Here is a 24,741-nt window from a genome sequence, read left to right as displayed (position 1 = left end):
AGGTGTTCTCCACCGTAACTATAGCTACCTGGATACGAGGTGTTCTCAACAGTAACTATAGCTACCCGGATACGAGGTGTTCTCCACCGTAACTATAGCTACCCGGATACGAGGTGTTCTCCACCGTAACTATAGCTACCTGGATACGAGGTGTTCTCCACCGTAACTATAGCTACCCGGATACGAGGTGTTCTCCACAGTAACTATAGCTACCTGGATACGAGGTGTTCTCAACAGTAACTATAGCTACCTGGATACGAGGTGTTCTCAACAGTAACTATAGCTACCTGGATACGAGGTGTTCTCAACAGTAACTATAGCTACCTGGATACGAGGTGTTCTCCACCGTAACTAGAGCTACCCGGATAAGAGGTGTTCTCCACGGTAACTATAGCTATCCGGATACGAGGTGTTCTCCACGGTAACTATAGCTACCCGGATACGAGGTGTTCTCCTCGGTAACTATAGCTACCTGGATACGAGGTGTTCTCCACAGTAACTATAGCTACCTGGATACGAGGTGTTCTCCACAGTAACTATAGCTACCTGGATACGAGGTGTTCTCCACAGTAACTATAGCTACCTGGATACGAGGTGTTCTCCACAGTAACTATAGCCACCCGGATACGAGGTGTTCTCTACAGTAACTATAGCTACCTGGATACGAGGTGTTCTCCACAGTAACTATAGCTACCTGGATACGAGGTGTTCTCCACAGTAACTATAGCTACCTGGATACGAGGTGTTCTCTACAGTAACTATAGCTACCTGGATACGAGGTGTTCTCTACAGTAACTATAGCTACCTGGATACGAGGTGTTCTCCACAGTAACTATAGCTACCTGGATACGAGGTGTTCTCCACAGTAACTATAGCTACCTGGATACGAGGTGTTCTCTACAGTAACTATAGCTACCTGGATACGAGGTGTTCTCGCAGTAGGAGAAGGCAAAGAGACATCTCAGGGACTTGGGCTCCAGACAGTGGTGGACAATCCCTTGGAAGATCTAACAAGACAAAGTATGTTTCCAATCAATCAATCAAATCAACCAACCAACAAGATATAATACATTTGTGGTGATTTTTGTGAGTCAGGAGCTGCACCTTTTTGGCATCTTCCTCTTTAGAGAAGGACAGAGAGAACTGAAACACCCGTAGGTCTTTACAATGGATGATAATCTTTGATGGATACTTGTTCTTCACCAGGCCTCCTGTTATCAGCTTCCTCTTGTCTTCAGAACCTGAAGCCACAAAAATGATCAAGACACCAGTGATATTCTTTCAAAAAGGGAATGAAACCCCCCCCCCCCCCCCCCCCCTCTACCAATCTATTCATTCCAAGACTTTAAAATGACTAGTCAACACTGAATTACAAAATGAATGAAGACTGGAAGAAAACTATGAAATATTCAAAACTACGTGAAACAAAACGATGTAGAACATGATTTCAGTAAGCTTCACCTCCATAGATGTTATCCACACACGAAAGAGGGATGTCGTTTTCTCCGTAGAGTTTATTTTTGAAGAGCTGGCCCTACGTAAGGAAGGACATTATTAGAATATATATACACATCTCCATTCAGACACTTCCGAGGATAAACAGCAAGTCTGAGCTCTAATCAAAACCAACACTTCTCATGAGTCACGTACTCAGTTCCTCAAATGGCTTCTGTAATAAAGAAAGTGTGTGTTTACTTTCTCTCATCGGAGTAGTTCCTCATCACCATCTGAGTGTGTATGTTTTTTATTATAGATCCTCATTACCTGCTGACAAGGAAGCAGCTACTCTTCCTGGGTGTCCAGAAAAATGTATTTAAAACATTACAATATATTCACGACTGTGACCTCAGGCCACTACTCCACCACTACCACATATATACAGTACAGAATCCATGTGTACGTGTGTGTAGTGCGTATGCTATCGCGTGTGTGTGTGTGTGTGTGTGTAGTGTGTATGCTATCGCGTGTGTGTCTGTTGCTTCACAGTTCCCGTTGTTCCAGAAGTTATTTTTTTTTATATATATAATTTTACTGCTTGCATCAGTTACTTGATGTTTCTAGTTCAGAGGAACTGCCCACAGGGTGGTAATGAGAAGAGCCATTCGTCTGGATCTCCGAGGTCTGACATCCTCTCCCTGAACTGGTCTTAAAATAACCGTAGAGAAGCTGACAGCAAGTTCAGCAACACCCATTGATACAAGAGGCAGAGAAGCTGACAGCAAGTTCAGCAACACCCATTGATACAAGAGGCAGAGAAGCTGACAGCAAGTTCAGCAACACCCATTGATACAAGAGGCAGAGAAGCTGACAGCAAGTTCAGCAACACCCATTGATACAAGAGGCAGAGAAGCTGACAGCAAGTTCAGCAACACCCATTGATACAAGAGGCAGAGAAGCTGACAGCAAGTTCAGCAACACCCATTGATACAAGAGGCAGAGAAGCCGCTTTAAAAAACATATTCTATTGAGACGCACCAAATCGGTCCATGACGAAGTGCCCTATCAAAACGGTCCGTTATTCAACGTGACGGCGGTCCTCACCATCTCCTCAGTGGGCGCCTCGTCGCTGACAAAGGACACTCTGAAGTTGGTGCAGAGCAGCGCCCCGAAGACGCCTCGCTGTGACAGGTCATCCTGAGTGTATTTCAACACTGTGCTGGCACTGCAGAACACTACCTCACCTGTAGATGGGACAGGAGACGGAGACGACAGGAGACAGAGACGACAGGAGACAGAGACGACAGGAGACAGAGACGACAGGAGACAGAGACGACAGGAGACAGAGACGACAGGAGACAGAGACGACAGGAGACAGAGACGACAGGAGACAGAGACGACAGGAGACAGAGACGACAGGAGACAGAGACGACAGGAGACAGAGACGACAGGAGACAGAGACGACAGGAGACAGAGACGACAGGAGACAGAGACGACAGGAGACAGAGACGACAGGAGACAGAGACGACAGGAGACAGAGACGACAGGAGACAGAGACGACAGACGACAGGAGACAACAAGACAGACAACAAGACAGACAACAAGACAGACAACAAGACAGAAAACAAGACAGAAAACAAGACAGAAAACAAGACAGACAACAGGAGACAACAAGACAGACAACAGGAGTTTTGAGCAAATCAACTTGATGCCAAATGTTTCAATCATGAAGGAAACTCCAGGTTCTGGAGAGAGGAGGAACTTTTCCAGATGCACCTGGTAACAAGTCTGGATGTTTCTCTTTTCTGGAAGGTTCCTTCTCTGACTTGATTTCCTGTGTGAAATGACGACAAAAACATTTATCACTTTACTACCTCAATAATGTTCAAATATAAGAAAACAAACTAACTCACTCATTCAAAAGGATGTCCTTTAAATGTATACAATTAACCAGGAGAATGAGAAAGACTAAATGTGATGACATGTTTATGTTATTTTCTCTTGACAACAAACAGGGAAAGTCTGGTTTTGACATGCCTTCTAGCTAGCTTCTGGTTCTGTGTAAAGCATTGACCATAGACGAGGCTCACTGTAAAGCAGTGACCATAGATAAGGCTCACTGTTAAAGCAGTGACCATAGATGAGGCTCACTGTAAAGCAGTGACCATAGATAAGGCTCACTGTTAAAGCAGTGACCATAGATGAGGCTCACTGTAAAGCAGTGACCATAGATAAGGCTCACTGTAAAGCAGTGACCATAGATAAGGCTCACTGTTAAAGCAGTGACCATAGATGAGGCTCACTGTAAAGCAGTGACCATAGATGAGGCTCACTGTAAAGCAGTGACCATAGATAAGGCTCACTGTTAAAGCAGTGACCATAGATGAGGCTCACTGTAAAGCAGTGACCATAGATAAGGCTCACTGTAAAGCAGTGACCATAGATAAGGCTCACTGTAAAGCAGTGACCATAGATAAGGCTCACTGTAAAGCAGTGACCATAGATAAGGCTCACTGTAAAGCAGTGACCATAGATAAGGATCATTTTAAAGCTGTCACCATAGATAAGGATCCTTTTAAAGCTATGGGCTACTGGTTTCCTCATACATCTGACACTTCTGGCCTCACAGAGGAAGTCAACTATTTCTGTATTAGTAACGGCAACCCTCCCATTTGTATCTAAAGTCACAGCTAGGCCTAGCTAATGTGAGAGTCATATATAGCCCTATATTCAGTCAGCGATAACAAACGAGCCTACAACATACTGGCCCTTATTCAGCTTGGAGCCTGGCCAGAAAGTAGGCTACTCCTCTTTGTAGTAAAACAGAGTGCCATTAGTAATAGCCCTATATTCAGTTACATCCCTTTCATGTTAACATGTTGTTTTTCTGACAACTTTCTTTCCACCAAACGTAGCGGAATAATGGTCTTGGGCTGTTGTTCACGGTTTGGGCTAGGCACCAGTAAAAGGAAATCTCAACACTACAGCATACAATGACATTCTAGACGATTCTGCACTTCCAACTTTGTGGCAACAGTTGTTTGGGGAAAGCCCTTTCCTGTTTCAGCATGACAATGCAGCCATGCAAAAAGCGAGGTCCATAAAGAAAGGATTTGTCGAAATCGGTGTGGAAGAATTTGACTGGCCTGCACAGAGCCCTGACCTCAACCTCATTGAACACCTTTAGGATGAATTGGAATGCTGACTGTGAGCCAGGCCTAATCACTCAACATCAGTGCCTGACCTCACTAATACCCTTGTGGCTGAATGGAAGCAAGTCCCTGCAGCAATGTTCCAACATCTAGTGGAAATCCTTCCCAGAAGAGTGGAGGCTGTTATAGCAGCAATGTTCCAACATCTAGTGGAAAGCCTTCCCATAAGAGTGGAGGCTGTTATATCAGCAAAGGGGGACCAACTTCATAGTAATGCCCATGATTTTGGAATGAGAGGTTGAGATGAGCCAGTGTCCACATACTTTTGGTAATGTGGTGTAATTAACATTGCCCAAAACACCAGTAAATACTATGTGAAAGCAGTATTAGGGAACAACAACATCAAGGCAATAGATGACTTGGAAGATAAACACTACAAACGTATTCTGTTGACTACAACATTTTGCCTCATGTTATCAAGATGTGAGAGAGTGTAAATCAGCTCTTCGTCTGAACTTTGAACCCCCATCATGTACTGGCTGCTCTTCGTCATAATCAAAACGGTAGTTGGCGTAGCAGGCAGCCCAGTAGCCTAGTGGTTAGAGCGTTGGGCCAGTAACCAGCAGGCAGCCCAGTAGCCTAGTGGTTAGAGCGTTGGGCCAGTAACCAGCAGGCAGCCCAGTAGCCTAGTGGTTAGAGCATTGGGCCAGTAACCAGCAGGTAGCCTAGTGGTTAGAGCATTGGGCCAGTAACCAGCAGGCAGCCCAGTGGTTAGAGCGTTGGGCCAGTAACCAGCAGGCAGCCCAGTAGCCTAGTGGTTAGAGCGTTGGGTCAGTAACCAGTAGGTAGCCTAGTGGTTAGAGTGTTGGGGCAGTAACCAGCAGGTAGCCTAGTGGTTAGAGCGTTGGGTCAGTAACCAGCAGGCAGCCCAGTAGCCTAGTGGTTAGAGCATTGGGCCAGTAACCAGCAGGTAGCCTAGTGGTTAGTGTTGGGCCAGTAACCAGCAGGTAGCCTAGTGGTTAGAGCATTGGACTAGTAACCAGCAGGTAGCCTAGTGGTTAGAGCGTTGGGTCAGAAACCAGCAGGTAGCCTAGTGGGCAGGTAGCCTAGTGGTTAGAGTGTTGGACTAGTAACCAGCAGGTAGCCTAGTGGTCAGGTAGCCTGACCGGGTAGAGCATTAGACTAGTAACCAGCACGTAGCCTAGCGGGTAGAGCATTGGACTAGTAACCGAAAGGTTGGTGGATTGAATCCCCGAGCTGACCTGGTACAAATCTTTCGTTCTGCCCCTGAACAGGCAGTTAACCCACTGTTCCTAGACCGTCATTGAAAACACACATTTGTTCTTAACTGACTTGCCTTGTTAAATAAAAAATAAATAAAACACAAGCCATTGGAGAGCTTGATAAGAGCAGCCACTGCTCTCTAAACAGCGTTGAAAACATCAGGGATTTCTTATTAGGAGATACTGTGTCACCGAAGCTGTTCAAACATTCACTAACTCTTGTAGAGCCACTGCTTTAATCCTGTGCATGTCCACGTTTCTCCTGTTAGCATTACATTAAAAAGGCAGCTTCCTGTAAGCTAGGATGTCATTCAGAGGACACACACACACGACTCCGAACTTGCCTGCTCTGCTTACCACCTAAGTTTATTATGTAGCTGAGTTATTAAGTGTTTGGGAGTCAAACTGCAGCCCACCAGTCATTACTTAGCTGGGTTATTAAGTGTTTGGGAGTCAAACTGCAGCCCACCAGTCATTACTTAGCTGGGTTATTAAGTGTTTGGGAGTCAAACTGCAGCCCATCAGCCATTACTTAGCTGGGTTATTAAGTGTTTGGGAGTCAAACTGCAGCCCACCAGTCATTACTTAGCTGGGTTATTAAGTGTTTGGGAGTCAAACTGCAGCCCACCAGTCATTACTTAGCTGGGTTATTAAGTGTTTGGGAATCAAACTGCAGCCCACCAGTCATTACTTAGCTGGGTTATTAAGTGTTTGGGAGTCAAACTGCAGCCCACCAGCCATTACTTAGCTGGGTTATTAAGTGTTTGGGGGTCAAACTGCAGCCCACCAGCCATTACTTAGCTGGGTTATTAAGTGTTTGGGAGTCAAACTGCAGCCCACCAGCCATTACTTAGCTGGGTTATTAAGTGTTTGGGAATCAAACTGCAGCCCATCAGTCATTACTTAGCTGGGTTATTAAGTGTTTGGGAATCAAACTGCAGCCCATCAGCCATTACTTAGCCACACGAATATGGACTACTGGGTCCGTCATGTGATGTCCATAAAACTACGACTTCCTGACAGTGGCATAACAGTATGTTACGGTTTCTGTCATGGGATTTTGACTAATCATTCATTGCTGAATGACTGCTGTTCTGTAGCCTACACTGTGTTACGTTCTTGAATATAATTAGATATATCTTGCCCATGTTAAATGCCCTATAAAAAAAACATGTTGGTTTCTGCACTTTCTGCTACGGCTTCCCACGGAAGTTGTGCTGTTCCCATATGTCCACACTTCAGATACGATGTAGGCAACAATGTGCTCAATCGTCACTGCGATTCCCACACCGGATAATAACTAAATCTACAATGATTTCAGATGGTGTTTTACGGATAGAGAAATAGAAACATTAGATTGCATGTTTACCATCTATATTTTCTAGTTTAACTGACTGTTCCATGCAGATCTGACAGATGAAATGTCACACAAACTCAATGTAAAATACATGAGTGTTTTTTAAAGGCTGAGAAACAGGAGTTAACAATGTATCTTGAACTAACTGTTAACAGACTCGTCACACAAAAACAAACACTGTTACCGTTGCCAGGGTGTCTGCTGCCCAAATATTACCGGGGGAAATAAAGCACGATATTTCATATTCATTCAAAACATGACGAGACACTCTATTCTCCGGAGACGAACTGTGTTCCAGGACAAAACAGTCATTTCGGATGGCAATGCTTGTTTTTCTTCAACTATGTTTAGCGGGCTACGGCTTTCCAGTAGCACAACCCCGCCCCAGTCATGTTAGTCAGATAGCAGTAATACTAACTAGTCCGTATCAAATAAAGACAGGCTTTTTATCTCTCTCTCATCCAACATGCATTATCGCGTACACTAATAAAGCACAATTTAATTAAAAAATATATAACTTACCTCGGGCGTCACATAAGAAACAAACGAAGGTTTGGCAGACTTCCCACCAACGCTCCCTAAACTACTCAACATTTCTAGAACTTGTAGTTGACAACTATCTATTTTCTCTGCCCCCTGAACCCAGGTGGAAATAAGGGGCCAAAACAGAAGAATAACCTGCTTTAACAGAACCCGCCCATCGAACATCCGCATTGGCCTTGTGCCAAGGAGGCCAAAAATGATTCTCGTGATTCTATTGGATGTAACGTCTGTCGGTCTTGTATTTATGCCACCTCCCATTCCCCGTTTGGGACGGGCCGATACTGACAGAGGCGAAGCGAGAGGATTTCATCCATCCACAAATCTGTCAGTTTAAGTGAGACAAACTCTTTTAAAACATTTTTTTATATGGCGGTCTATGAGAATGGTCAAATTGACTCAGGCTTACTTGATCACATATATACGTCTCGCAAAATGTTTGTTACAAATGTACTGAAATAAGTGGATGCGTTTCGCATTCAGGCAACTTTGAGAAAAACGACTTAGTTGTGCATGTTGGGCACACGCGTATCTGCCCTCTCATTGGCTAGAATGGTCCCACCTGATCTCACTTGCACTCAAATCATGGAGGACATGGATTCTAGTGTTAGAGCGGTCACTCGGGAATCTGGTCAATATCATAGGTCATCTTTGATGAACCATCCACTTGAATTTTTGCTGATCTGAATACAGTACATACGACACGCCTCATTGCTAGTGTCTAGTGGTCATAGCTTGGTTATAAAACTTCATCTTGGGCTGAAATATATTTTTTAAACAAAACAAAATTAACATTTTGTTTCTTTGATGTGGCAAGTGGTGCTCTGATTTCATGGTCTGTCAGCAGAGGAAGCAGGCTATGGAGATCGCATTGTGTGGTCTTCCTGTTTTGAAGGGATAAAATAACTGTCCGTCTAACCTCACTCATCATATCCTGTTGGGACACTGTCAGTAAACTGTCTTCTGCACAGAGGGAAATCTCTATGGTTTCATGTTGTTTCATAAAGCCACTGGGGGACTTCATACAGCTGAACATGAAATGTAGAAAGTGCTGAGGTGGTGTCGCCACACATTGGATGTGTATGTATATCCTTGGAAATAGGGAGCTGAGACCCAAACAACAAACCCCACTTAGTCCAGAAGTCCTTCATTTCAGGAAATGTCTTTATTCCGACCATGGTAAAGTGGAGGTACTAAGACAGACAGAGACAAACAGGCACAGAGCGAGCACGAAAGGCTGACTGACAGGCAGCACACGAGAGAGACCGACCGAGAAGGGAGGAGAGAGAGAGAGAGAGAAAGCCAGACAGAGAGAGAGACCGACCAAGAAGGGAGAGAGAGAGCCAGACAGAGAAGGGAGGAGAGAGCCAGCCAGACAAAGAGAGAACTTTTGTTTATCAATTTCACTTGCTTTGGCAATGTAAACATATGTTTCCCATGCCAATAAAACACCTTGAATTGAGAGAGAGGCAGACAGACCGAGAGAGAGGCAGAGAGAGGGAGAGGCAGAGAGACCAAGAGAGAGGCAGCGAGAAGGAGAGGCAGAGAGTGGCAGACAGAGAGGGAGAGGCAGGCAGACCGAGAGAGGCAGGCAGAGACAGGCTGACAGTCAAACATTAAATGGATCTACGTTTAAACAACAACGTTACGCTCGTCTTTTTTTAATCCAAATCGGTTTTTCATCTTCTATACATTATTCAAATGAACTATATGTACGCAGCGTTAAACCAAGATGTGGGGCAAGCCAACAAATGTCCCATTATAATCTGTTAAACCAAAATGTTAAAAGCCATAATACAAATAACAAAATCTGAAAGCACGTCCGTGAGTTCTTCCAAACTAAAACACTTTGATCCATTGCAAGATTATCATAGGTATATTTTCATATATATATATATAAGAGAGAGCTACGTTCAAAACAACAAATTAGGAATCAGTGTTTCCCTCAGAAATGTAGTACAAACACCATCACAGTTAAGGAGCCTGTGTTAAACACTAGAACACGTTGCAGTCTGGCCGTAACAAAACAACAAGACCGTAGCTTTTTACGCTACTTTTAACAAGCATCATGACACTTAAAAAGAAGAAGATCATATTCAAAATTACAGCTTATAGGAAAATAAAACATTTACTGGTGACTGATCGAATTATGTGCTTCATAAATGGGTATTTAAATTCACACAAAAAAAACAGCCAACACTGAATATATGCAACTGGAAATAACATGCATGTGATGCATCAACATTTAGCGTAGATCTTCCTGATCCAAAAATCAACCACTGGAACAAAAACAGATCTCACTCTAGTTTACGTTTTCGTAACTCGAAAAAGACTGGAAAGTCTGTAACACAAAACAACAACAACAACAAAAAAGACAGACAATAAGTCTAAAAAGGAGAATGTTGGGAAAAGGAAGCCCCGTTGTCGTGGTAACTTCTACTGGAGAAATAAAAGAATCAGCTAGGAAGGAGATGTTTATAGGTCCCAACCACAGGTCATATCAATCGCTACCAAAACAGAACATCGTGGACAAACTGGGTACTGCATTAGGCCTATTCAGTCAAGACTGGGTTGTATTCATTTGGGACCAAAAGGAAGAAAACGGACTGACAATAGAAATGCTCAGTTCTCCCCCCCCCCCGCCCCCATTGCAAAATGTTTAAAAACATTTTCTGTTACGTGCCCAAATGAATACAACCCTGATTTACTCATGGCTTACAGGACCAGGCCCCGTCCGATGTTGGCCTTGAGCATTTACACAAACCCACCTGTAGTAGGTGACAGAAGTACATAGGGCTCGTTCCAGGCAGACTACATTGCAGTGCAGGCATCAACCAATGGTTGCACGCCACGTTATTGACTCCAATCCATCATCAGAATGCTATATGGATTATGGTTAGCGCTCATCTTGAACACACACATCCAGGTGTTGTGAGATTCCGGCAGGTGAATGCAATGTAGTCAGCATGAAACGTGGCCACACACACACACAACTTTAAATTAATTGGGGTGGGGGGTGGTGGAGGGGGGCCAGGTCCTAGCAGCTGCTGTCGAAATCCTTCTTGTCCTTCTTCCCTTCACCCTCGAATCCGTCCGTTCCGTCGCTGTTGTCGCGGCGACGCTTGCGGTTGGTGCAGACGTTGAAGCGGGGTTTCATCAGGGGCAGTGGGTCCATGCCCAGCACCTTGTGGATCTGACGGAAGGCTAGCAGCCGCAGAGCAAACTGGACAGAGACACAGTTGGTGAATAGAAGACATTCCCTCTAGCAGCCGCAGAGCAAACTGGACAGAGACACAGTTGGTCAATAGAAGACATTCCCTCTAGCAGACGGACAGGGAGAGTTAACTACATACAGCACCTTACATTACTACATACAGCACCTTATATTTACGGAGAACCTCAAGAAATATACATTTTTTTCCTTCTTTAAAAAAGAAAAAAAGGTAGGTAGGTATGGTGGCCAGTACCGTACATCCATTATCATATATTAAACTTTACATATGGCCAGTACCGTACATCCATTATCATATATTAAACTTTACATATGGCCAGTACCGTACATCCATTATCATATATTAAACTTTACATATGGACAGTACCGTACATCCATTATCATATATTAAACTTTACATATGGCCAGTACCGTACATCCATTATCATATATTAAACTTTACATATGGCCAGTACCGTACATCCATTATCATATATTAAACTTTACATATGGACAGTACCGTACATCCATTATCATATATTAAACTTTACATATGGCCAGTACCGTACATCCATTATCATATATTAAACTTTACATATGGCCAGTACCGTACATCCATTATCATATATTAAACTTTACATATGGACAGTACCGTACATCCATTATCATATATTAAACTTTACATATGGCCAGTACCGTACATCCATTATCATATATTAAACTTTACATATGGCCAGTACCGTACATCCATTATCATATATTAAACTTTACATATGGCCAGTACCGTACATCCATTATCATATATTAAACTTTACATATGGACAGTACCGTACATCCATTATCATATATTAAACTTTACATATGGCCAGTACCGTACATCCATTATCATATATTAAACTTTACATATGGCCAGTACCGTACATCCATTATCATATATTAAACTTTACACATCTCCTTCACATAGAGTTGATCAGGCTGTTGATTGTGGCCTGTTGAATGTTGTCCCACTCCTCCTTAAATGGCTGTGGAGGTTTCTGGATATTGGTGGGAACTGGAACAGGCTGTCATACACGTAGATCCAGAGCATCCCAAACATGCTCAATGGGTGACATGTCTGGTGACTATGCAGTCCATGGAAGAACAGGGACATTTTAAGCTTCCAGGAATTGTGTACAGATCCTTGCTACATGGGGCCGTGCATTATCATGCTGAAACATGAGGTGAGGGCAGCAGATGAATGGCACAACAATGGGCCTCAGGATCTTGTCACGGTATCTCTGTGCATTGGCATTGCTAGAATGCAGTTGTGTTCGTTGTCCGTAGCTTATGCATGCCCATACCATAACCCCACTGCCACCATGTTCACAACGCTGACATCAGCAAACCACTCGGCCACATGACACCATACAAGTTGTTTGCTATCTGCCCGGTACAGCTAAAACTGGGATTCAGCCGGGAAGAGCTTCTCCAGCCAGTGGCCATCTGCCCGGTACAGCTACCAACTGGGATTCAGCCGTGAACAGCTTCTCCAGCCAGTGGCCATCTGCCCGGTACAGCTACCAACTGGGATTCAGCCGTGAACAGCTTCTCCAGCCAGTGGCCATCGTGCTGAAGCATTTGCTTTGCTTTCGTCTGGTTACGAAGCTGAACTGCAGTCAGGTCAATAACCCTGGTGAGGACGACGAGCACCCAGACGAGCTTCCCTGAGACAGTTTTCTGACAGTTTGTGTAGAAATACTTTGGTTGTGCAAACCCACAGTTTCATCAGCTGTCCTGGTGGCTGGTCTCAGACGAGCCAGCAGGGGAAGAAGCCGGATGTGGAGGTCCTGGGTTGGCGTGGTTACATGCAGTCTGCGGTTGGGAGGCCAGTTGGACGTATTACCAAATTCTCTAAAACGATGTTGGAGTTCTGTGAAATGACGTTGGAGGCGGCTTATGGTAGAGAAATTAACATTACATTTTCTGGCAACAGCTCTGGTGGACATTCCTGCAGTCAGCATGCCAAATGTCGAGACATTTTGTGGCATTGTGTTGTGTGACAAAACTGCACATTTTAGAGTGACCTTTTATTGTCCCCAGCACAAGGTGCACCTGTGTAATGATCATGCTGTTTAACCAGCTTCTGATATGCCACACCTGTCAGGTGGATGGATTATCTTGGCAAAGGAGAAATGCTCCCTAACAGAGATGTAAACAAATTTGAGAGAAATACATTTGTGCGTATAGAATATTTCTGGGATCTTTTATTTCAGCTCATGAAACTTTACATGTTGCCTTTATATTTTTGTTCAATTTATTTAATACATTATATTTAAAGTACCAGTCAAAAGTGTCTCTTTATTTTTACTATTTTATACATTGTAGAATAATACTGAAGACATCAAAACTAGGAAATAACACACATGGAATCATGTAGGCGTGTCCAAACTTTTGACTGGTACTGTGCATTCTATACACGTGTCTGTCAGTACCTGGGCACTTGAGGTGATGTCCTCTCTGTGTTGCTCCTCCATGGCTGTCAGGGTATCAGTGGGGTTCTTCTCACACGGGTCGACCAATCCCGGGCCACCTAGAGGACAACCAAACACACCTATCACCACTCTGCTAATGCCAACACACCATTAACCACACCCAACTACGCGAAAGTCTGATACGATCATCAACAACAACAAAAAATGTCTCCCACGATGATATGCGAAGTAGTCTGCTATAAGAGTACAGAAAATAAATCGGTTAGACTAACCGGGGAGCAGAATCCCAGAGGAAATGCATTCAAAGACTCGTCTCAGTGCGTCGCCTGGGCTCAGGGGGCCAGAGGCACTGCTAATGGTCTTCTCTACCAGCAGCTCCATGGCCTGGAGAACAAGGGAAAGAGAGGGGATGATGGAGGAGCAGAGGGGGATGGAGGAGGAGCAGAGGGGGATGGAGGAGGAGCAGAGGGGGATGGTGGAGGAGCAGAGGGGGATGGTGGAGGATCAGAGGGGGATGGTGGAGGAGCAGAGGGGCATGGTGGAGGAGCAGAGGGGCATGGTGGAGGAGCAGAGGGGCATGGTGGAGGAGCAGAGGGGCATGGTGGAGGAGCAGAGGGGCATGGTGGAGGAGCAGAGGGGCATGGTGGAGGAGCAGAGGGGCATGGTGGAGGAGCAGAGGGGCATGGTGGAGGAGCAGAGGGGGATGGTGGAGGAGCAGAGGGGGATGGTGGAGGAGCAGAGGGGGATGGTGGAGGAGCAGAGGGGGATGGTGGAGGAGCAGAGGGGGATGGTGGAGGAGCAGAGGGGGATGGTGGAGGAGCAGAGGGGGATGGTGGAGGAGCAGAGGGGGATGGTGGAGGAGCAGAGGGGGATGGTGGAGGAGCAGAGGGGGATGGTGGAGGAGCAGAGGGGGATGGTGGAGGAGCAGAGGGGGATGGTGGAGGAGCAGAGGGGGATGGTGGAGGAGCAGAGGGGCATGGTGGAGGAGCAGAGGGGCATGGTGGAGGAGCAGAGGGGCATGGTGGAGGAGCAGAGGGGCATGGTGGAGGAGCAGAGGGGCATGGTGGAGGAGCAGAGGGGGATGGTGGAGGAGCAGAGGGGGATGGTGGAGGAGCAGAGGGGGATGGTGGAGGAGCAGAGGGGGATGGTGGAGGAGCAGAGGGGGATGGTGGAGGAGCAGAGGGGGATGGTGGAGGAGCAGAGGGGGATGGTGGAGGAGCAGAGGGGGATGGTGGAGGAGCAGAGGGGGATGGTGGAGGAGGAGCAGAGGGGGATGGTGGAGGAGGAGCAGAGGGGGATGGTGGAGGAGGAGCAGAGGGGGATGGTGGAGGAGCAGAGGGGGATGGTGGAGGAGGAGCAGAGGGGGATGGTGGAGGAGGAGCAGAGGGGGATGGTGGAGGAGGAGCAGAGGGGGATGGTGGAGGAGGAGCAGAGGGGGATGGTGGAGGAGCAGAGGGGGATGGTGGAGGAGCAGAGGGGATGGTGGAGGAGCAGAGGGGATGGTGGAGGAGCAGAGGGGATGGTGGAGGAGCAGAGGGGGATGGTAGAGGAGCAGAGGGGGATGGTAGAGGAGCAGAGGGGATGGAGGAGGAGCAGAGGGGATGGAGGAGGAGCAGAGGGGATGGAGGAGGAGCAGAGGGGATGGTAGAGGAGCAGAGGGGGATGGAGGAGGAGCAGAGGGGATGGAGGAGGAGCAGAGGGGATGGAGGAGGAGCAGAGGGGATGGAGGAGGAGCAGAGGGGATAGAGGAGGAGCAGAGGGGATGGAGGAGGAGCAGAGGGGATGGTGGAGGAGCAGAGGGGGATGGTGGAGGAGCAGAGGGGGATGGTGGAGGAGCAGAGGGGGATGGTGGAGGAGCAGAGGGGGATGGTGGAGGAGCAGAGGGGGATGGTGGAGGAGCAGAGGGGGATGGTGGAGGAGCAGAGGGGGATGGTGGAGGAGCAGAGGGGGATGGTGGAGGAGCAGAGGGGGATGGTGGAGGAGGAGCAGAGGGGGATGGTGGAGGAGGAGCAGAGGGGGATGGTGGAGGAGGAGCAGAGGGGGATGGTGGAGGAGGAGCAGAGGGGGATGGTGGAGGAGGAGCAGAGGGGGATGGTGGAGGAGGAGCAGAGGGGGATGGTGGAGGAGGAGCAGAGGGGGATGGTGGAGGAGGAGCAGAGGGGGATGGTGGAGGAGGAGCAGAGGGGGATGGTGGAGGAGGAGCAGAGGGGGATGGTGGAGGAGGAGCAGAGGGGGATGGTGGAGGAGGAGCAGAGGGGATGGTGGAGGAGCAGAGGGGATGGTGGAGAAGCAGAGGGGATGGTGGAGGAGCAGAGGGGATGGTGGAGGAGCAGAGGGGATGGTGGAGGAGCAGAGGGGGATGGTAGAGGAGCAGAGGGGGATGGTAGAGGAGCAGAGGGGATGGAGGAGGAGCAGAGGGGATGGAGGAGGAGCAGAGGGGATGGTAGAGGAGCAGAGGGGATGGAGGAGGAGCAGAGGGGATGGAGGAGGAGCAGAGGGGATGGAGGAGGAGCAGAGGGGATGGAGGAGGAGCAGAGGGGATAGAGGAGGAGCAGAGGGGATGGAGGAGGAGCAGAGGGGATGGAGGAGGAGCAGAGGGGGATGGTGGAGGAGCAGAGGGGAGGGAGGAGGAGCAGAGGGGATGGAGGAGGAGCAGAGGGGATGGAGGAGGAGCAGAGGGGATGGAGGAGGAGCAGAGGGGGATGGTGGAGGAGCAGAGGGGGATGGTGGAGGAGCAGAGGGGGATGGTGGAGGAGCAGAGGGGGATGGTGGAGGAGCAGAGGGGGATGGTGGAGGAGCAGAGGGGGATGGTGGAGGAGCAGAGGGGGATGGTGGAGGAGCAGAGGGGGATGGTGGAGGAGCAGAGAGGATGGAGACGTTTAAACTCCTCATTGAGTGAATCTAAAAGAAGTATTTTGGATCTGTCCTTGCCACCTCACGTCAGGGAAAGAAGACACTTTTTACTACTGAGTTGCAGCCAGTGTGTTCGTCCCAAGTTAACACATCTACTGTTCGACACTCGAACGCATGAACTTAAAGGGATAGATCAGGATTTTGTCAATGAAGCCCTTTTGTCTACTTCCCCAGAGTCAGATGCACTGGAGGATACCAGTTCTGCGAGCCAATGCTAACTAGCGTCAGCGCAAAGACGAAGTCTACAGGAACAGCGAACGTGCTAGCTGTTCCCAACAACTTACAGTCATTGTACTAAGGCTAGACTCTTCCTTCAAACTGAACAAAGACAAAAAAAAAATGGAATCAACAAGTTCATCCAACTCTGGGGAAGTAGATAAAATACTTCAATGCTAAAATCCCCAACTATCCCTTTAATTGACCTATATGGTCGGTTTCCCAGACACAGATTATGCCTCGTCCGGGACGAGAAACAATTCAATGGACTGGGCTTCCTCTGTGTCCAATAAACCGTCCCATTAAAGTCCAATACTTCTCTAACAACATATACAAAAATAAACTCATTTGAGACAGTTGTCGACTCTAGCGTTAGCCTGATGATGAACTCACCCAGCTGGGGAAGGCGGACCATGTGGGGACCCTCTGACAGAGGTCACGCAGGATACGAATAACAATCACACAGGATTGGAGTCCGTTCGCTCTAGCCTTGTGGAGCAACAACACGTTTAGTTTAGAGATAACAGACGGGAGCAGACAGACTATTACAGGGTACATTACAACAGGTCTGTCATAGAGGGCCAAACACTACTGTACACAATGGAAGCTTGTGATAGGTTGATTGAAAACTCAATTAATTAATTGTCCGTAATTGGTTGGAATCAGCTGCCATTTCCAGGAGTATTTCACCTCATAACATTAGTAAAAAAAAAAGAGAGCTCACAGTTTGCAAGATGAAACAAGAAAAAAGGTTTACATTTCCTTGTCATCTTATAAACCTTGACTTCTCAAGTTGATCAAGTGTTTGACAGAAGCGTCAGGTACAGAGTTTGTGTTTGTAAAGAAGATCAAGGTTAGGGACTGTGAGAGGGGAGGGAATCTGCTTTACCTGTGCGTTAGCTTTTTCTGCCATTGCAGCGACACAGTGAAACTAAAAAAAAATCAGATGTCCCGTTTCTCTCAATCCCTATTCTTCTATTAAAAATAAATACAAAATCACAAGATACTAATGCTCAACATGGAAGCTCTTATCAGATCTTATGCAAAGATATCTCTGCAGCCTTATGGAATCATGTTTTAACTGACAATATAGTCTGGAAGGGAAAATAATGAAATCATACAAGGATGCCAGTTTTTTTTTTTTTTTTTAAATTATAAAAATCATTACCATACTAAAGTTCAACAATAAATATACAAAAATTAAGATTGAATATTCAATCTGGTTAGATTTTTTTTTATCATTACGTGTGGCATCATTGAATTTATCTTTTTCAAACAACAATTCAACTGTTATCAGGTATTACTGTGTGTTTCTTGTTGTTGTTGTGGGAAGTTGTTAAAATTCATTATTAAAATTCCTTCATTAAAACAAAATTAAAACAAAGGAATCAAAAAAATATGCATCTCATAAGGCTACAATAAGAAAGTAAGATGGATGTGTCCGAACCTGGAACCACTTAGCGTGCCGCAGAGCCGCCAGAGCGGCAAGGCATTTTAGCCTGTCCAAGACGTCCTCTGGGTCTTTCACCAAGGTTACATCTAAAAACGGATGAGTCCAATTGTCAAAATGGTGGTCGGTTGAGGTGTTGAGGAGGAACGGGTGTTTGACCAGGTAGAGCAAGACTCATTAACAAGAAGATACAAACACATTGCCACACATACCAAGATAGGGTTTCAGTAGGGAACCAGGAAGTGAACTAGATTAAAAAAGGTCTAATCTGATTGGCGTTGCTGCCAAATAAACCAATGCGCAACCTGACCTCATTGAAATGACCAAGGGTTTGGAGATGTAGAGTGTCATGTATGTAACGTTAGGTCTACGTTGGTGTTCGGTGTTCGGTAAAGGGAAGGTGAATTACGGGACTGCCGTAAAATGAGAGAATAGAAGCAGGATGAGTGAACGGGAACCACCAGAGCGTCAACAGCCTGATCATTATCTAACTCAGGCTGACCTAGTAGCTAGTGTCGGCTGGTACCAACAGTTATTCATTTGATCAGATAGTCAAGTAACTGAACTGTATGTAGGCCTATTGTTATCATGTGCTGAAATGTAAGCCTTAACAGAGAAGTTTCAAATCTAAAAAAAACTGAGATATAATGTTAGCTTGTTCAAGTAAGCAACGCTACGCCAATCATTTGTCACTTTCAGTCTTAGATCTTCTGAGATGACACTGGACGGATACTCTAGGGGGATTCCAATGGGTCGTTAGTCTGGGCCCTGGCGCATTAGTCTGGGCCCTGGTAACTAATAACAGAGGGGTCAGAACAGGAGTGTTAACTGAGCTGATGTCTAACAGTGGCATGGCAATGATAGGTGTGGCAAAGTGTTTGGGTGGTGGTGGGGGGGGGGGGGGGGAGGGGGAAACCTTGGTCAAAAATCCTTCCGGAGGAGCTGGTTGGCTGGGGGCCGAGGTTTGAACCCTCCCACATACTGGAGACGTATTTTTTTTGAAAGATAAAACAATTAAAAAGAACAGAGGACTTTGGGGACTGGACTGGTAAAGAAAACTACAAATTATGTTGCAGCAGAAAAACTACAAACATGGAAGCTCCCAGCAGAAAAAAAAGAAGGGTTAGATCGGACATCGTTGCATGCATAACTGGCTGGATTAAAAATCAGTAGGTTGGGCATGAAACCAACAGACAGATAAATCACACTAACTGTATACTGCTCTGCAGTACCCGGGTCCTACCACAGTCTGCCAAAGCCTTCATTCCTGGCCTACTGAAGTCTACTGCAGGCTGGCCACACAGCGTCCCCATTTTGCACCTTTATGCTGAAGTGTGCACTTGCCCACTTCCTGAAACTGGATTTAACAAAATGGTGGATGGATACCCTTGTCTGGGCAACTCCAATCCTTATGCTTTCAAATCCACTTTCTGAAACTGGATTTAACAAAATGCTGGATGGATACCCTCTCTGGGCAACTCCAATCCTTATGCTTTCAAATCCATTGACAGAGTGTGCAAGTGCACACTTCTGGAATAGGGTGAGAAAAAAAAGGAAAAAAAAGTTGGCACAACAAAACGAGGCGTGCTAGATAGATACAGGAGCTTAGCAACACTCACTCCCACCCCTCCATTGTCAACGAATGCAGAGAATGGATCACTTGATCAAAAAGGGCTTTCACGTCATATCTTTTTTTGGGGGGGTTTGTTAAGAGCATGATTAGCTACAAAAAAAAAGGACAGATCTGTCTGTGCATAGGCTTCTGTGTGGAGGGGGACACCAGTTCACTCAGGGAGCATGTAAGAACAGATCACCTGCTCGCGACCAGACCAACATAAGATTTGTTTCCTGTGGGGATGTGTCAACCCATTTCTTGTCTTTGTGTTCTAGAACAGTCTGTGTTCTAGAACAGCCTGCCAGTGTTCTAGAACCATCTGTGTGTGTTCTGTAACAGTCTTCTGTAACCCTGTTCTTTCTGCTCTTCTCATTTGGCCTAATCCTAACCTGACAAAACGCCCGCTCAACTCAAACTTCCGCTAAAAAAAATCTCTCCAGCGACAACAATCTACGCACGATTTGTGCAGAGCTCTGAGTTGTGTGCACGTTTCGTAAGTCAGGATTCGGTGCCTCTCCGCTTCCCCTTCCCAATGGGTCTTTCATTTCTTTTTAATATCTGTAGAGAATAACGTTCCTCTGATGTATGTAGTTCTGATCTAAGAGCGCTAACGATTGACCCGGGGTGGGAGGGTTTATCGTAGTGGTGTGACGGTGGAACAAACGCCCCTGGGAATACAGGAAACAAAAATTAAATCTTACCTGGGAACTAAAAACTAGTCTGAAAATGCAAACACTGTCCATGCTTTGTTTTGTAGGGGACAGCATTACAAGACGCACTGAAGGAGAGTTCCAGATAGAGTAAGAGCTACACTGGTGGCACGAGGAACCGTCAAGACTTTACCAGGACTGCTGAGCTCTAACCATGACTAGAAAGTCAAGTTTCTACAAATACGTTTTTCAACGATGAGCCTTTGGTATATCATTCAGGTTGGTTTTAAGATACAAAAATACAAGTCAAAAAGATGGCTTCAAAAACAGGTCTCTTGGACAATTTGAACGGATCCCCAAAACTTTAGTTCTTTGCATACTTCCCTTTAAACACGGTTTATGATATTCTGTGAATTAAAACGACAGAATATTGACCATTTAGTACTTCTCTAATCCCAACGTTAAAAAATAAAAATAAATCACTGACTATTGGACCTAGAAATCCTAAAGGCCTTTTGAAAGCACACCGTTTTACGAGGACCAATCATCTCATGTCATGACAGAGCTCAAGCGCTTCATTGGTTGAAGTTGAAAATGATAACTAGAGAGTCTATAAAAATGACAAAACTGTGAGAAAGGCTCAACAGGTCAAATCTGAAACTTAGTGCCATACAGCTGGAAGTGCCACCAGGGTAGGTCTCCTCGGATAATGGATCTTACAGGGTGCATTCATTCAGGTACTGGGTGAGCGGTGAACTTTAAGACCATTGGAGAAACAGGACCATTGAAATAGTCCCAAAATGTGCAAACCCCACCCTGAACACACTAATGCACCCATAGCTAAGTGGCAGAGCGAGAGAGAAAAAGGAAGGAGAGTGGGCGATGTCTTTCCAACCTCCGTCCCGTGGCGGGGGTGTGGTAGGGGTCTCCTCCTCCTCTCGGATGCTGGGGGAGGTCAGGGTGATGGTGACTGTCATTTTGGGGTCGGCTCCAGACGTCAGGATGATGGAACAGTTCTCGATGGAACCCTTCACCTCGTACTTCTCTGGGGTCACCACCTGGAGGGGAGGGAAGAAGAGCGAGAGAGGTAAGTGGGTGGGTATCATTGGTGTGTGTGTGTGTGTGTGTGTGTGTGTGTATCATTGGTGTGTGTGTGTGTATCATTGGTGTGTGTGTGTATCATTGGTGTGTGTGTGTGTGTGTACCGTCAGCTGCTTGGGAAGATGCTCCACTATGCGGCTTAGCAGGTTCTTGGTGGGTTTCTCTGAGCAAAGCAGGACCAGGTTGACATTGTTGTCTCCACAGAGCAGCAGTCCTTTAGCCAGGACCCCCACCCTCATCACCCCCTTCAGAGCTCTACAGGAGGGAGGCGTTCATTAGGTATCTAATGTTAGAAAACCGACTGAAACAGAGCAGCACCCCCATCCTCATCACCCCCTTTCAGAGCTCTGAGGAGACAAACATTCAGGGTTGAGTTTCCCCAACCTTCCATCTATCTATCCCCCACTCATCCTCACCGGTCTTGGGGAGTCTTGGGAACCTCTTTGGTATCCTTGTCCTCCCCAGTAGTCTCCTTGGTCTTGTCCTGGTCGATGATGATGTCTGAGACCAGTTTGAGGGCTCTCTCTGTGATAGAGACGATCTTCTGGATGGCCTGCAGCTCGTCCTCAGAGGGGTAGATGGTCGCGTGCTTCGTCATCACGTAACGGTCGTCTGATGAGTCTGGCCGACGGGGAGGCTGCGAGGTAAAGCACAACGAAAGGTCTCAATGCCACAGCAGTGGGAAGGAAGGGGGTTTAGAAATGATCTTACCATATAGTCACTGGATTCTAAGGCAATCGCTAAAGTATGTGTCGTGGAAAATCCTGTGTTTTACTGTTTAAAGAATTGTCTCTTGTTATATGCTAGTGTTTTTTCTAACCTGATACAAACTTGTCTTTGTGGGACTTAGCCATAAGACTGGGCGTGTAGCTAAGATCTGTTAGGTGCGACTGCAGCATGTGACATCCCGTGGGTTTACTATCTGCAGGAAGTCAGCTGTGTGGTACCTTGCAGGAAGGAGCAGTGTGAACTGACAAAAACGCCGTTATACGGTCAAACCTTCTTAATATGCACAAACAAACCGCCTTTCAAAAACTCTGTTCCGCCCGTTTCCACACATCTGCTAAACTGCCAAGAGGTTGTGCTTTTTTATTTTTTTTAAAGCAGAGACCCGACTGTGTTTGTTAAGCTTTCAACTGAATCACTCTTGGCAGTGGTTAATTCCTTCATTTTTGCAAATCTTAAAAGGTTGTTGTAAGAGGAATCTACAGTCTCTCTCTTCCTGTAGAATTGCTACGACAATTTAGCGACGAGGATGGGATGGCTAACTTCGCTTGCTGATTGCTCCACAAGGAGACAAAATTGCAAAGGGAGCCCACACCAACTGCAAGGGATGCAAGGGAGCCTACACCAACTAAAAACAGAAAAAAGGGACCCGCCTCGGACCGGCAAAGAGTGGATACGCCATTTTCGGACAGGTGAGACCGATATTATTTTAAACATCACAGAAAATCCTGTTCTGGGAACAGTTGTGCACATGAGGTATTTTGTTGTATCAAAAGATACCCCTAGTTATAAACTTGGTTGTAGCAGAGTTATTTCTGAATAGCAGAAGTCCTAGAATCTTTCATTAGGAAATCATGTAACAAAAACAGAGATTTTTAATTAAAGATAAGTAATTCTAGGGCAAACATCCTGTTGATCTCCAATTTGGATATTTTCGTTGAAGCAGAAGTCTCCTGGTCAGAGACTAGGGGTTGTGTTTCTCTGTTGAACCAGAGAAGTGGTCATGGGATGACCTGACACAGTTATGAGTTGTGATCCCAGGGTACAATCCTGAGAAGAAAAGATTCCTATTTCTGCAGCTAAGAAAAACAAACAGAAAATGTATTAAAATCAGTGTGTGGTAAAACAGTAGGTTATGATTGGGAAACCAGCTATAAATGTAAAACCTACATGGGAAATTTGCCCTAGAATTTGCATAGGAGAAACTACCATGTGGGTATAACATTTAAAATTACATTAAAAAAAAAATATATATATATATATTTTTTTTAAGTGTGTGTTTGGGGGACGACGACTCTCGTTTGAATTATTACTTTTTAACATTTATTTTACTAAGCAACTCAGTTAAGAACAAATTCTTATTTACAATGAGGGCCTACCCAGGCTAAACCCTCCCCTAACCCGGATGACGCTGGGCCAAAATTGTGCACCGCCCTATGGGACTTCCGATCACGACAGGTTGTGAACAAACTCTTATTTTCAATGACGGCCTAGGAACAGTGGGTCCCTGTTCAGGGGCAGAACGACAGATTTGTACCTTGTCAGCTCGGGGGTTTGAACTTGCAACCTTCCGGTTACTAGTCCAATGCTCTAACCACTAGGCTACCCTTATACCCCTGTAGGCTTTGATGAAAACTACCAATGGGAAGAGAGGGAGGAGCCTATCAGACCCAACTGGCTACAATGTGTGATCTCATAAAATAACATTACCCCACCCATGACCGATTGGGCAGCAGAAAGCTAAAGAGTCGTTGGAAAACTACAGACAGACTGGAGACCTGCTACCGTAAACATAGTGGGTTTAAACCAATGACTGATGACCACTGCAATGATGACTAAACCCTGTCCTGAACTCAGACGTGCCATCCCCTGTAGACCAGGTCTATAAACCCCGTCCTGACCTCTCCTACGTGCTGTCCCCTGTAGACCAGGTCTATAACCCCCGTCCTGACCTCTCCTACGTGGTCCCCTGTAGACCAGGTCTATAAACCCCGTCCTGACCTCTCCTACGTGCCGTCCCCTGTAGACCAGGTCTATAAACCCCGTCCTGACCTCTCCTACGTGCCACCCCCTGTAGACCAGGTCTATAACCCCCGTCCTGACCTCTCCTACGTGCCGTCCCCTGTAGACCAGGTCTATAAACCCCGTCCTGACCTCTCCTACGTGCCGTCCCCTGTAGACCAGGTCTATAAACCCCGTCCTGACCTCTCCTACGTGCCACCCCCTGTAGACCAGGTCTATAACCCCCGTCCTGACCTCTCCTACGTGCCGTCCCCTGTAGACCAGGTCTATAAACCCCGTCCTGACCTCTCCTACGTGCCACCCCCTGTAGACCAGGTCTATAACCCCCGTCCTGACCTCTCCTACGTGCCGCCCCTGTAGACCAGGTCTATAACCCCCCCCCCCCCCCCCCATTACTGAATGCTGACCGAGAGCTGTTTGTTCATGGCTCCATCCAAAAGGCCACCCGTTGGTGGGCCCCATTGGGGATAAGACCCTATCTGAGCAGACAGAAGACAGTCGCTACAGCTGTAGATACTCACTCTAGAGAGTCCAAAACTGCCATCGCATATCTCTCAGCTCTGGTTGCAGAATTGTTTACACTGACTAAGGTGTGAA

At 46.4% G+C, this 24,741-nt stretch overlaps 2 protein-coding genes across 11 annotated transcripts in view; both read right to left on the bottom strand.

The window, feature by feature from the left end:
* mtmr12 (myotubularin related protein 12) overlaps positions 1 to 7,943 on the bottom strand; it is a 36,240-nt gene extending 28,297 nt beyond the window's left edge. Inside the window, exons 1-6 of the mRNA XM_036979210.1 lie at positions 7,752 to 7,943; positions 3,214 to 3,271; positions 2,542 to 2,681; positions 1,462 to 1,534; positions 1,105 to 1,241; positions 917 to 1,007 (exon numbers count right to left, since the gene is read on the bottom strand). Coding sequence (XP_036835105.1) covers positions 917 to 1,007; positions 1,105 to 1,241; positions 1,462 to 1,534; positions 2,542 to 2,681; positions 3,214 to 3,271; positions 7,752 to 7,943 — 691 coding nt within the window. The remainder of the gene's footprint in view (positions 1 to 916; positions 1,008 to 1,104; positions 1,242 to 1,461; positions 1,535 to 2,541; positions 2,682 to 3,213; positions 3,272 to 7,751) is intronic.
* A 969-nt stretch (positions 7,944 to 8,912) lies between these two features.
* zfr (zinc finger RNA binding protein) overlaps positions 8,913 to 24,741 on the bottom strand; it is a 50,640-nt gene continuing 34,811 nt past the window's right edge. For 6 of the 10 annotated variants that reach the window (XM_036979200.1, XM_036979202.1, XM_036979206.1 and 3 more), the window contains 8 exons: positions 21,813 to 22,033; positions 21,501 to 21,651; positions 21,191 to 21,353; positions 18,028 to 18,119; positions 16,974 to 17,069; positions 13,724 to 13,835; positions 13,452 to 13,549; positions 8,913 to 11,050 (listed from right to left, as the gene is read on the bottom strand). In XM_036979200.1, coding sequence (XP_036835095.1) covers positions 10,847 to 11,050; positions 13,452 to 13,549; positions 13,724 to 13,835; positions 16,974 to 17,069; positions 18,028 to 18,119; positions 21,191 to 21,353; positions 21,501 to 21,651; positions 21,813 to 22,033 — 1,137 coding nt within the window. In that variant the 3' untranslated portion in view covers positions 8,913 to 10,846. Of the gene's footprint in view, positions 11,051 to 13,451; positions 13,550 to 13,723; positions 13,836 to 16,973; positions 17,070 to 18,027; positions 18,120 to 21,190; positions 21,354 to 21,500; positions 21,652 to 21,812; positions 22,034 to 24,741 lie in introns of those variants that run through there. The other 4 variants (XM_036979203.1, XM_036979207.1, XM_036979209.1 and 1 more) reach the window with 2 other exon arrangements.

This window comes from Oncorhynchus mykiss, chromosome 6 (assembly GCF_013265735.2).
Source record: "Oncorhynchus mykiss isolate Arlee chromosome 6, USDA_OmykA_1.1, whole genome shotgun sequence".
Classification (NCBI taxonomy): domain Eukaryota; kingdom Metazoa; phylum Chordata; class Actinopteri; order Salmoniformes; family Salmonidae; genus Oncorhynchus; species Oncorhynchus mykiss.
The sequence above is the reverse complement of the archived record's forward strand: the minus strand, read 5'-3'. Positions and strand labels throughout refer to the sequence as shown.